General features: G+C 44.7%; 1 protein-coding gene across 1 annotated transcript in view; it reads left to right on the top strand.

Moving 5' to 3' along the window:
• The window catches only part of PDGFD (platelet derived growth factor D), a 1003134-nt gene that overhangs the window by 518050 nt on the left and 471883 nt on the right, over window positions 1–13201 (top strand). Inside the window, exon 2 of the mRNA XM_085621462.1 lies at window positions 5180–5384. Coding sequence (XP_085477588.1) covers window positions 5180–5384 — 205 coding nt within the window. The remainder of the gene's footprint in view (window positions 1–5179; window positions 5385–13201) is intronic.

Raw genomic sequence — 13201 nt, 5'->3', positions numbered from 1 at the left:
AATAAAACAAAAAACTCAAATTAAAGGCTTAACTGAGGATATTGTTATCAATAAGTGACTTAAGTCAATTTTCAGTTTTGTCTACCAACAAAGATACATAAGCTATAAAGCCCAACCCTTGCACTTACAAAGCTTCACACTCTTTAAGGACATCCCTGCATTTCCTAAAACTTGATGTTGACGTAGTAAAGTGTCTTTGGCTGCTCAGAGTACAACTAGAGCAGTGATCTGTCCTTCTCTAGACACGCATCACCTAAAGTGATCCGAATGTCACTATTTATTCTACGTTTAGGCACCTCAGCTCATCCAGTTGCTACAACCAGTAAGGACATAACGTTCACTATGAATCTCAAGCTACCAAGGCTTTATAATCTTTGATTCACCAGAGTAGTGAGCCATCCTGTTTAGTGCTATAGTATAAGCCTGGCCACTTGCAAATGATCTGTATTGCATCCTTTGGAAGTCACTTATTGTACCATACTCCATTGTTTCCTAGCTATGTTTGCTCTATAAAAATGCCTCTTTAAAAATAAATGCACACATATGGGACCTTAATCTCCTCAATCCACCTGTGCTCACTATCTGTAATTTCTCCCAGCATGCTGCCCACAGGAGGGCCAGTCAGTTGGTTGGCTTCTGCTAGTATCAGCTGGAGGTGAAGGGATGATGTGGCAATTCTTGAATGAGGAAGCCTTCCACAAATAGCAGAATCCACCACCTCCCCTTATGAGTCCTTGCATAGACAGGATGAGCTGAGAACAGAAGAAGAACAAAAGACCAGCACATCAGTCAACCCCTTTCAGGAGCCTTGGGAGGGTACTCCTGACTTGTATTCTCTTAAACTTTATCTTCAGTGCTGGTGACCCCAACTCCCTGAATGTTCTCCATTTCTAGAGTAGAAAGGACTCACTGCAGTGCCTTCAAGAAGAGGGGTTCTGGGGACTTGTGTGGTTAATTAACCTACTGTTATGTCTTGGAAGAGTAGATCACTGTAGACTTGTGTTGTTGTACACAATCACCTGGTAGGAAAGTGAAGTCCTATGTGACTGAGGCATCTTGGTGTGTGGTTTGCCACTGGTGATGGTTTGGGACTTACTGTGGAGCTGAAGTGCATCAGGCCAGAAGAACAGCAGACGCAGAGCCCTTGAATGACACCTGTTGCTGCCAGGAGGAGAAATAGTAACATATGCTATGAAGGGTGAAAAAAATCTTTGATGTGTGAAGCTGAGAGGTAGAAGAAGTGCTTGCCCAGATTGTGGTAAGTTATCTTTTTCCTGGGCTCAGGGTCGACCAGCTAATGATGACCAGTGGAATTTGCCTGGAGCAAATTGGGTCAGAGACGTCCTCATTTTAATCTGCCACTCATATGAGGCACTTTTGAATCTCACTGTATGTGCCCTGAGCCTAGAGGGTACATCACAGCCTTTAAAAACCTTTAGTGTGATCACGTGTACTCAAGCTATGGCTGACCAATAAGTAAAACTTTGAGTGTGATATTATATTTTCCGAGTTCCCTGGAAAGGGGCTGTGCTACACATTCTCCTAATATGTATGGAACAAAAATGTTTCTTCTCCACTTAAGGAGAGGATCTTAACCTCATCATGTCACACCATGACAAAGGTGGTATGCCTGCCCTTCTTCAGGGCCTCTCCTCCACTGCCACTGGCCACACTGAGACCTGAGCCTCTGAAGGTATGAGCAGTAGAGGCAGGAGAAACACAAATAGCACACATATTAGAGACAATGACCATGCTGCAGTGGTAAAGAAGTGTCAGTACCAGTGATTTTGGTCTCAACTACCTGAAAGAAAGCTTCAAATGGTACATCCCTCCTGGGTCCCTACGCTCATCCTCAGCCCATAATGTAACTGTTCTGAATTTAGAAGATCAAACTGGGGTGGCAGAAGCTTTGTCACCTGCACCTCTAAACTTTGGTACACTTTTCCCCCTGATCTCAAGAAAATGACAGAACTGCTTCCTTTTTTAAAAAGTTCTGAAAACATGGCTCTTCAATCAATAGGTTTCTACATTCCACAAATCTGACTAAGTCCTTTTAGGTCACTTCCTTCAGCAGGTTAGCGCCTAGACACATCCGGGCAGTAGCGCGCTTAATAAATGTTATTTTCATTTCCAGGCCTCCCCAGAGAAGAAGGGCTGCCCACAGAGCATAAAGTTCACTAGGGCCTCTATCAAATGGAAAGGAGGCATGGACTAGTGTATGGTAATGGGAGTGTCACAAAATATCACCAGACAGTGCCCCCAGAAGCATCACAAAATATAAGGGGATGGGAACAATGCTCGGGCCTTCTGGAAGGAGGGAGACCATAATTAGATTGTTACTATCACTGGCACCAAAGCTAATTATTCCATTTCATGGTCTTTAAACGTATTATAATGCAATTACGTTATGTGGAAGTGCTGTTATATGTCTAATTGCCTGTTTATATTAGTGGTTGCTTACTGAAAATGCCAATAAAAATGACTAGAGGAAAGTGAGAGAAAACATCTCATAGTAATGCCATTGAGTACTCTTATGTGGGTGGGTGGCATCCCTTCCTAAATCCCTCCCTGTCCCTGCTTAAACACCTCTTACTCCTCTCTAATCCCATCCTCTCTAGTAGCAAGTCTGCCCCTTTTCCCACCCACTCCCTCCCTCATTTACTACTAAAGTGTGTACTTGCATGTGAGGAGACTCTGCACTCAGGGTGCAGAACTCTGCACAAATACGTATATGGAGTGTGGGGTCTTAAAAGTCTGCACATAGTATGTGAATTGCAATTTGTGGTACATCTTGTAGTACTACAAAACGTAATACAAAGTGCAGAATGGGATCCAGGCCCAGAGTTTGTGAATGTTGAAAAATAGTAATTTGTTGGATTATTATTTGAATTATTGAACAACAACCAATCTAATTGATAGGCAGCAAAAGTCATATTTTCATTGTACCAATTGATTCTAACAGCAAAATGCCATAATTTAGCTTTGTCATGATTTTTTGTTTACGAATATATGTACACCTACGTAAACCACAGAAATAATATGACCCTTGTCTGTGCTCTGAGATGGTCTATTAGTACTTGTATATTAACTAAAGTAAAAGAATACCAAAAAAGGATCTTAATACCAAAACTAATGCCTCTCTTTCCATGGCCTTTAGCAAGAAAGTTGGATCACATGCAAATGATGGCAGTATGGTCAGCAAATGGCGCTACTTTACTACATTAAGTTTATTGGTATTAGACATTTCTAAATGGCATAGAAGTGTGAAAGATACTATGCAAATAGGGTGGGAACATTAGGCAGCCCTGGCCTGTACCGCATTGTATTAGGAATTGAACTGAACAAATCCTAATTTTAACTAAAACATGCAACTGTTGGGTCATATAACATTTGAACCCAATTTAGAAATGTTAGATCAAACCAAACTTTATTCACTGTAAACTAAAGAAATGCCCATGAGGCCTTGCCAGATGCCTTCTTGTTGTCCAACAGGCCCATACTTGCACCTTCCCCAGTGACTTCAGGATGTCAATCATAGAAGTTGCCATATTTGTCAGTGGCATTTTATTTTGACTGGAGATGAATCCATGTTTCTTGAGAGATACCAGTGACTGGATATGATCAACTAATCGTTTCACCAATATCTTTTAATTTATTTTGCCCTGCAAACTTATTAGGCATTGTAAAGTAAAATAAGCATTGCCAAAGGGCATTACATTTTGGGAAAAATAACCAGATTAACATCTCTTCATTACTGTTCAAATTCATTAGTTAGATCTAAGACGAGAGGGGCTAATACATGAATGAATTTTTTAATCGAATTCGGAAGAGATGCAGTCCAATCTCATGACATTTACTAGGTAGCAGTTTCATTGCTGAATGATCTATCGGTAAGGGAAATGTTGCTTCTGGTTCAGAGGAAATGTCAGCGTTTAATTGACATTCCATATGCCTGGACCAGTATTTTTCAAACAACTCAATATTATTATTTAGATCTTCTGTAGTCAGTGTATTATAGTAATTATTAAATGCCTCTAGTATTTGAGAAGGTTGACATTGTTCAATCCACTTTTTGCCCGCAACAACATCAGTAGAGTTAGCAGTAACAGTTTCTTTCAGTTTATATGCTAGAATGTTTCCCGTTAATTCACTAAATTAAAATACTTTCAATGCCTTTGGATTGTCTTTAGCTCGTTTTCTCTAATTAGGTCAGTATTTAGTTGTTGTTTAGCTTCTACCTGCTTGTATAAATTCTTTATAGCTTCGTTGGAAGCTTGAGTAAGCATCCTTAGCCCGTGTGTCAACTGTGTATGTAATCTGTCTCCATATTTGAAGTGCAGCTTGGCTCCTTCATGTGGAGTAGTTTAGTGTTGCTCCCCTAATTTCACCTTTCTTTGCATCCCAGGCTAGTTTTCTCCCCTAATTTCAACAACCACTGCATATGAAACCCTCTGTTGTTTTTGTGTCAAATCCTGAAGACAACATTTTATACCATACACCACAGAGCGAATCCTTGCTCAAGATTGTCTGGCTTTCGAGTCAGTCTAAGTTCCCTTTCTCCTGTATGTTGCCTTTTTGTGTTTGATGTCCTCCCCTGTCCTCGCCTCCTCCATATGAGCTTTCTGATTTTTCCCAAAAATACTTTCAATTAGAACGCATAAAGAAATTTCAAATGACAAGTGATTGGACAAACACTTATTGAATTCACTCATTTCGCAATTATACCACCTCTAGTGGCTTCTTTCTGAGATAATATATGGTCTCAAGTACAATGTTGCTCTAGTTCTCTTATGTTGACAAACCGAACAATTAACAGGATATGATCTGTGAAACTTGAGGTTGATGTTCCTAATTGTCAGCTTCAGAACTCCGGGTCTATATATTCATTATGCATATGGTAGTATTAAAGCAATTGTATTGTATTATATTGGTATTGATATAGTGCCTTCCATACACCCTGCAAGGACTATAGCAAAATAACTATAAGTGATTAAATTGAATTGTGAAAAAGTCAAATAAAAAGTGTGTGCAGGAAGTATAATCACCACCAAATGAACTCAGACTAAAAGAACCATTCATTAAAAAATGTACAGTATTAAAATGGCATTTTCATGTTTTTCGAGATGTTAATGACTGATCAAAATGTTCTTTTTTTTTTACTTCCTTTGTCCATTTGAAGAAAGCAATCATCTCACAGACTTGTACCGGAAAGAGGAAACCATTCATGTGGTTGGAAATGGCGGCATACACAGCCCACGATTCCCAAACAGCTACCCCAGAAACCTCTTACTGACATGGAAGTTGCACTCTGCAGAGAACACCAGAATCCAGTTGGCCTTTGATAATCAGTTTGGACTGGAGGAACCAGAAAATGACGTTTGCCGGTGAGAAATAAATTTCATGAGAACACTGTGAGCGAAGAATGTATCTTATTCACGTTGTGTATGGAACTGCTTATAGGTACAAATGACACGTTTGCTGTTCTTGGCTCTGAACCATATGCAAGTTAATGTGATGATGTGCCACGGTTCTGCTTATATTGACATGATGTCCCCCGTATGATCAAACGGCTTGACGTAACACGTCAATTTCAGTTTTTTAATCTGCACTCATAAATTGATTTACTCATGCTTAATGTTCCTGCATTATGGAGTAATATTATACCCGATTAAATCTTCTCCCTGGGCAGCGAGTGGACTTTCAAAGTAGGGATGCCCTGGAAAGCCGTGTACACTCCCAACTGCATGCTAATATGGTTCTTGCTAACTTCTCAATAACCAGTTCCCACGCAGGAAACAGTTTGAGAAATAAGTCAGTAAAAAACAAATACATTTCCAGGGAGGAATGGTGATGGAACATCTCTGAAACTGGTAGGGATCTAGAAGTAGGGCTTTTCGCCATCAAAAAAAATATTTTGCGTGGGAATATTGAAGGTACAACTAATGCGGATTCATTTGGTAATTGTTTTGGTGATTCATTCTGATTTGTTTTTGATGATCTTTTTCGTTTTTTAACAATCTGCTATTCTGCTTTTCTTATGTTGACTCATTTCACTAGCGGATTCGATGTTCAAAGAAAGGCCAGGGCCTAAACTTGTGATTGTTTCCAAGATGTACTGAGCCCATGTGGGCATCCAGTTTTCCTCTTTTGGGACAGCTGGAGGTGCCATTTTTGGAAGTGCGCTCTCTAGCTTCCCAACGGGGCGGCTTAAAGCTGGGACTGTGGCATGGACGCACAGCGGACCTGCGCACCGGGCACACTCTTGGCATGCCGAAGGTGTGCCTGTGTGTGCCTGTCAATGAGCCATTAGCGGCCAACGCCAGGGTAATTCTGCTCCGGACATATCAAGCTAAACATTGATATCGTCATACTGTCATATCAGTGCTGTGGCTTTAGCGCTGAATTTCTCCCTCATGGCTCTGTCCTGCCTTTGCTGGTGGCAAAGAGGTTGTAGGCAGAGCTGTTCTCAGAGTACCTTCTCAATGTGCCCTCCCTCCAGATACATGCTGCTATGATTTTCAATTTATTATGTGACGATTCACCTTATGTTCTCTTTATTACTGAGACTTGGATCTCCAGTACGACCCTCTCTGTCATTGAAATGGTCATCCCTCAGGGATACAAAATCTGTAATTTGGATCTGCCTTGTGGGAAGGGTGGGGGCATTGTACGGTCTTTGAGATGAATGATTTGGTAGGTGCAGAGCCTTTTGGGTTCTGTCTATGACTTTCACCTCAGCAGTCAATAGGCAAGTGTCTTAATTTTCAGACCTCCGGGTCCTGCAGGAGTCTTTTTAAATTCACTAGGAGAAGCTCTCTCTCATTTTGCACGTAGGTTTTCGCTCTTCATCCTAATTGGCAATTTTAACATTCATTTCTACTGTTTCGCAGTTAATGAGGCGGTTTCCTTGTTGGATACATTGTCCTCATTCAATCTGACCCAAATTGTTTCAATCCCCACTCTTCTGGCGGGTCATACGATTGACTTGTTGTTTTGCAACGTCAGGTTGCAGATCCTTCTGGATCACTTTTTGGTTAAGTTCAGCCAGCCTGTGACATCTCTGAAGGGTGAACAGGCTGGGGAGGTACCCTGCTCATGAAGACCAAATAGAAAAGTTAAGCAAAGTGAGCTTCTGGGCTCTGTAACAGAGGCTACTCCCTAGCTTTCAGGTAATATTGAAGCTGACGCCACTATGGTGTATAGCTGGAGTGGCTCTGCGGTTAACAAACTTGCCCCTATTACACCTCGGAAATCCTGTAGAAGCAGACCTTTTGCATCTTGTTTCACTGAATTTCTCGCTGCAGAACAAAATACCGCAAAAAATCTGAGAGAAGATGGCAGAGAAGTTATAAGACGGAAGATAAAGGTATCTATTGGAAATACCATGCCTCTGTTAAGACTGTAACAAAAGCCTTTTTTTAAGACAAGATTGAAGTGGCTGGCAATAAATCGAGGGAAGTGTTTAAGGTAGTAAATAAATTCATGGCCCCCATTGCTTGTATTAAAAGTCTACCACCCTGCTTTAGAGTGGTGCTAAAAATTGGCTTATTTTGTCCAAGATAACATCTCAAAATTTCATCTAATTTGGCTACATCCGCCTTGAAAGATGTTAACTCAATATCTCAGAAGAAAGTGACAGAGGTGGCGGAGTGCTCCATTTCTTCTTTCAATTCTATCTCCGTGGAGGAGTTTTTTGCAGCCATTCCGAGTCTTAAATCTGGCTTACCATGGGATCCCTGCCCCACAAATGTGTTTATTATGGGTGCCAAAGTGAATTCCAATGATGAACAATTTGCTCAACTCCTCAACTAACGCAGTGGTCCCTTCTGTGTGGAAACAGGCAAACATTCTTCCTTCACTGAAAAAGCCTTTGGCCAACCCCATAATTCCGGCCAGCTACAGGCCTATTTCTTTGGTTCCGGCGATGTCAAAGCTGTTAGAGAAATTTGTGAGTAGACAACTCTGGCTATCTTGAGTCTAATGGTCTTTTGCCCCAAAGTCAATCAAGTTTTAGGCCAACCCTGAGCACCGAAAAGGCTCTACTTGAGGTATCTAAGCAAATTAAATGTGCCTTGGACACAGGAGGCAAGGCAGTGCTTATTTTGCTCTGTCAGCAGCCTTTGGTACGGTCCCTCACTCTATCCTTCTACGTCGCCTTCAGGAGATTGGAATAAGGGGGTTGGTACTAAGATAGATGGTCTCTTTATTAATGAATAGATCACAAGAAGTTTGGACCTGGCTCCACAAAGGATTGCCGAGTCCAGTTCGGGTTTTCACGCCAGACCACAAACACCAAACGCCAGATTCAGTGCTAGGAGGACGCGCCAATTTTCCGGTCTGCGGACGGCCCGCTTTCTGCACCTTCCGCACCCAAGGCATCCGCGGGTCCCGCAAAACCCACGACCAGAGGAGGACGCGGAATGCGGATTTCTAGCCTGCCGCCCGCCATCCGCTGCCCGCCGCATCTTGCATCTCGTAGTCTTCTGCGGCTCCTGCAGGCTTCTCAAGGCCAGGCGCAGGCTGCCGAGTGATACTAAGGAGTGGGTCGACCAGGCAATCGGGCTTGGCCAGCCCTAACAAAGAGCCCCGGGCCAAGAGAGGCTTGCACTGCCGCTCAAAGCAGCAGCCGAGAGTGCTGAGGTGTTGAAGTGCGGCAGAGGCGCGGAGGAGACCAGGAAGTCCAGGGAAACTGTGTTGCCCTGTCTTTCAACCTCCCCAGTATTCGCCAAAGAAAGGCACAGGTGAGCAAAGGGAGTTACAAATCAGGGAAGGCAGCATAAGGCTTGCTGAGAGGATATTCCGGGGGGCCACGGTGTCAGGGGCAGCCTTGATTCAACCTGCGATCACTGCCTCCCACCATCTCTACCAGTCCAGCGGTCCTGCTGCATCAGCTCCCCAACAGCCATGCCCACGTGCCCTCTCGCACACTGCATAGGGGCAGTCAGCAGCACATGGGGGGACCACAGTGCAGAGCAACCGACACGTCAAGACCCTTCAAAGACTCCTCTCCTCCAGTATTTTTGCAATTTTTCAGCACAAACAAAAGGAGTACTCGCCCCTCAGCGCTCGTCGGTGCTCAGCCCGGCAAGATCTGCAAGTAAATTACTTGGAGCAAACAGCAGGAGGAGCCTCCTCAATGCTTCACCCAGCAATGGGCCCCAAAAGAAAAGGGCGAGTGCACACGAACCCAAAGGAAACTTTCAAAACTTATTCCTCAAAAAAGGGGACCACAAGGATTACAAGGAGTAAATCACTGACAGATAACCGAAAGGAAACACTGCAAGACGCTACACAAAAGGGCTCGATAAGGCATTTCCTTAGGAAAAAGGATACCCCCAGCACTGACCATGAGACAACCCTCGGTGCTCTATCTTATGGCTTGAGTCCGCCCCAAGACAGCAGTCCCAATGGGCTGGGCAGAGCACCTCCGGAGCACATCCGAATATGCTGGAGGGGCTACTCCGGAGCAAGGAACCCAAGGGACAGAAGGAAAAGGAGGGCTCAGCCCGTGGGCAACCCGACCCAATGCAGCTTAAAGGTAAAACCACGTATCTAACTCCCCTCCAAATCTTAGTCACGGGGAAGACGCTACACTCACCAAGCCACATGAATCAGTTTTAACCAAGGATGCACCAACTCTTGTGACGAAAGCGCAAATTCATCAAGCCAAAGCCCACGGTTTAGACTCCCAGAACACATAGCCTGAAGTAAATTGCATAAGCCCGAGGTCACACTCAGTTACCAAGGGACTAAATTCCCCTGCAGGAGGAGACCTAACAGCTTCATTCCTCCACAATCTGGGCCAGAAGATCGAAAGAACCCTTGAATTAACCCCAAATCTGTTGCTCTCATCAACATCCCCATGGTGCATCAATTCAAAAACAGACCACAACCCTAGTAACGTCAGTACAGACGTGGACTGGTAGAAATCTCCCCCGACCGAGTCAAACTGTACCACCAACAAAGCTCTTTTGTGGCAGTCATCCAAAATGGAAGTCCAAATAGACCTCCTACAAGCTATCCCAGCCCGTCTAGTCAATATAAGGGTGGATGAATTAGACAATAGGTTCTATCAGTACTCAACCTCCAACCCGGGGGACTGCACCTGCTGCTGCTCAACCCTCATGGAGAAATGGGCCTCCCTCCCTGAAATCCTAACGACATAGTAGAAATAGCTAAAGGATGTTGGGAGACATCAAGTACAACCCTCACAGATGATATGGCGCTGACAAACAGCAACCACATGGAGGCAAGAAAGCAAGCAGGACCTTAAGCGGGCCTGGATCCAAAGACTCCAGATGATCAGGGTAGCTCCATAAGGGCTTAAGGGACACCTAGCATAATCCAGGGGCACAGTGAGGGGCGCGACGCCCCGGTAGTAGACCCACAGGAACACACCCTCAGTATAACGGATGCACAAGACTCCACTCTATCAAGCCGAGCAAAAAAGAAGTTGAGGCAACAACGGAAAAAAACAAAGACAAGAGGGAGACAACAGCAGTTGAGGAAGAGCATCCCCCAGCCCCCGCAAGGGAACATTAATCCACCCCAGCCCTATCCCATTTTTATTGCCAAAAACTGGGGCAAAAAGGCTTCCCAGGCTGTTTACCCTCCGACAGAAGAGCAAACACAATTAAGTTCCTTGAGCACTTCAGCCGTGATGGAACAAAAACCTTCAGCAAGGTCAGAACCTTCAGTAAAGCCAGACCAGCCCATCGGTCATGTCTCAACAGCCCGATTAAGATTGGCACCACGTGAAACAAGCCCCCAAACAGCGACGGCCACAACAGTGGAGCAACCACCGGATCTGTTCCCATCTCAAGTAGAATTTGGACAAGAGGCTGGCGCTGGGGGCTATCAAGGTCATAATAAGTGGTCCCAAGCAGGACACTCAATGATCAAACAAGGAAGCCAAAACTCAGGACTAAGGCTGGTAGAGCCTTCCCATACAGGGGAAAAGTGGCCCCAACCCCGGGCTTACCAACAGTGGTTCAAGAGGTAATCCTCACCCCAAGGTATCACAGCATGGGACAGCACGACATCTTGAACAGGATCAAAATGCTCCGCCTCTTCAAATATCCGGCAACCCTAGAACAAATACAAATTGGTCATATAGTATGGGTGAAATTCCTGAGCACGAAGGGGGACACACATGGTGACTCAACAGCGGTGGGTCTAAACCACATAAAAATGCAAAAAGCCATTGCGAACAACTCCATACAACTTGCCGATTGGGGCATCAATGTACAGACAGTGCCGCATCCAAAATATCCTCATGTCCTGGTACAAGATAACAGGGTAAAGGCCCCTTGGTCGATCCTGCATGGGACAAATAGTTCGGGCTCTCCGGGCAAAACTCAGACAGCCCCCAGGGTCCCAATGGATATCAGGATCTCATGTCAAAATAATCACCGGGTCATTAGTGCAGGCCCCTCTTCCCCAACTCCATCGGGAACCATAAATGGGGGGCACCAGTATCCCTGACTGCAGAGAATCCCAGTTAGCCAGTGGAGGGACAAGACAAAGAGCAGCCCACAAACAGAAACTAACCATAATCTCCTGGAACATAGCAGGGATAAGTAAAATCAGTGGCAATGAAAATCTAAAGCAGTTTCTGAAAACTGGCAATATACTCTGCTGCCAAGAGACTTGGGCTTTGTCCAGCACCCCATTGGCAGGGTTCTATGAACACTTTATTCCAGCTATAAAAAATAATCTATTTGGCCGACCAGCCGGCGGTCTATCAGTCTTTATAAAGCATGAAATTTCCCTTGAAGCAATAGCTATCAACTTAAACACACCTGGATTGCAAGCTCTACAAATCAGAGGCTTGAACTTTAATTTACACCCAACGCCTCTTCTAATAATTAACTGCTACATCATTCTCAGCTCACCATGAGAGAAGTTGGAGGGTCTGCTGGAGAAACTAGAAGACCTCTTGTGTAAATATAAATCTCACCAGGTTATTCTAGCGGGAGATTTCCATCTGAGGGATCTGGACACAACCAAACCCCCTCCCCCGAGATCCGGCAGGGCAGTACCCATGTCTAACTTCATTAACAACCATAAACTGATCTCAACTCATGCACTGAAAAAAGCCCACTCGAACACATCTCAAGAATTGAGAGACATCTCAAGAATTGACTACATCATGGTCAGCGAAGCGCTGGCAGACAGATTGGATGACTTTGAAGTTGAAGACAGGACGGAAAGCGACCATAGGCCATTGAGAGTGGTCTTGTTGATGTCAGTTCCGTCAGCTCTTCACCACCAAACCATCAGAGCATCAAGAGGGTATGAAAAACACAGTGTCTTGAGGAGGATCAATTGGTCGGACAAGATATGTAACACGCTACAAACATGGCTGGAAGAAAAACAGGATGGCAATCTGTCTTGGCCGCTGTCACCCATAAAGGCCTGGGGAAATACTGTAGAGGACCTACGAGTAAAGCTCAGGAACCCCCAGATACAATGCCCCAGGCCCAAAGGGCAGCCAAGAGGGGGCAGCATAGGGCCAAACAAAGACATACAGGACTGTAAATGCCTCCTGCGTAAGGCTCTCGTAAAAAAGAAAAGAGGGGGTGACCTATCGGAGGGACCGTCAGTTCCCTCATTGAGGGCAGCATTAAGAAAGACAATTTGGGAACATAAAAATGCCATCATGGAAAGGGAATGGCTAAAAGTCTGCTCCCTGATAAAGCGGAAGAACTTAGCCCACCTGTGGAGACACATAAACCAACTGAGCAGCAGAGGAATCTCAAGAGAGAACGGAGTAGCAGAAAAGGACTGGTTGATTTATGTCAAACAGCTTTACGCAATTGCCCCTGCTCATAAAGTCAGTTCAGAAGGGGCCAGCGGCGGGGAGGGCCCAGACTGGCAATTAAACATCATGCCGGGCGATACGAATGTCAGCCAATGTAACTGGCCTGAGGGTAATAGAACGCCGGCGGAAGCATATTGTGATACACCAGCCCAGCTAAATCCCCAAATGGTCAGTAAGAATACGAAGAACGATGGGGCCAATGGACCAATTCCAGCACCGGTCTTCAAAAAGGCCCCCAACTTCTGGGCAGCAATGCTAACTCCTCTATACAACCATACTTTCCAGTCAGCAACAACTCCCGATTCCTGGAGGGGCTCCATCTTGGTCCCTATTTTCAAAAAAGGAGACCGCTTAAAGCCATCAAATTACAGGCTTATC

This window comes from Triturus cristatus, chromosome 8 (assembly GCF_964204655.1).
Source record: "Triturus cristatus chromosome 8, aTriCri1.1, whole genome shotgun sequence".
Taxonomy (NCBI): Eukaryota; Metazoa; Chordata; class Amphibia; order Caudata; family Salamandridae; genus Triturus; species Triturus cristatus.
This window is presented reverse-complemented; position numbering and strand designations above follow the sequence as displayed.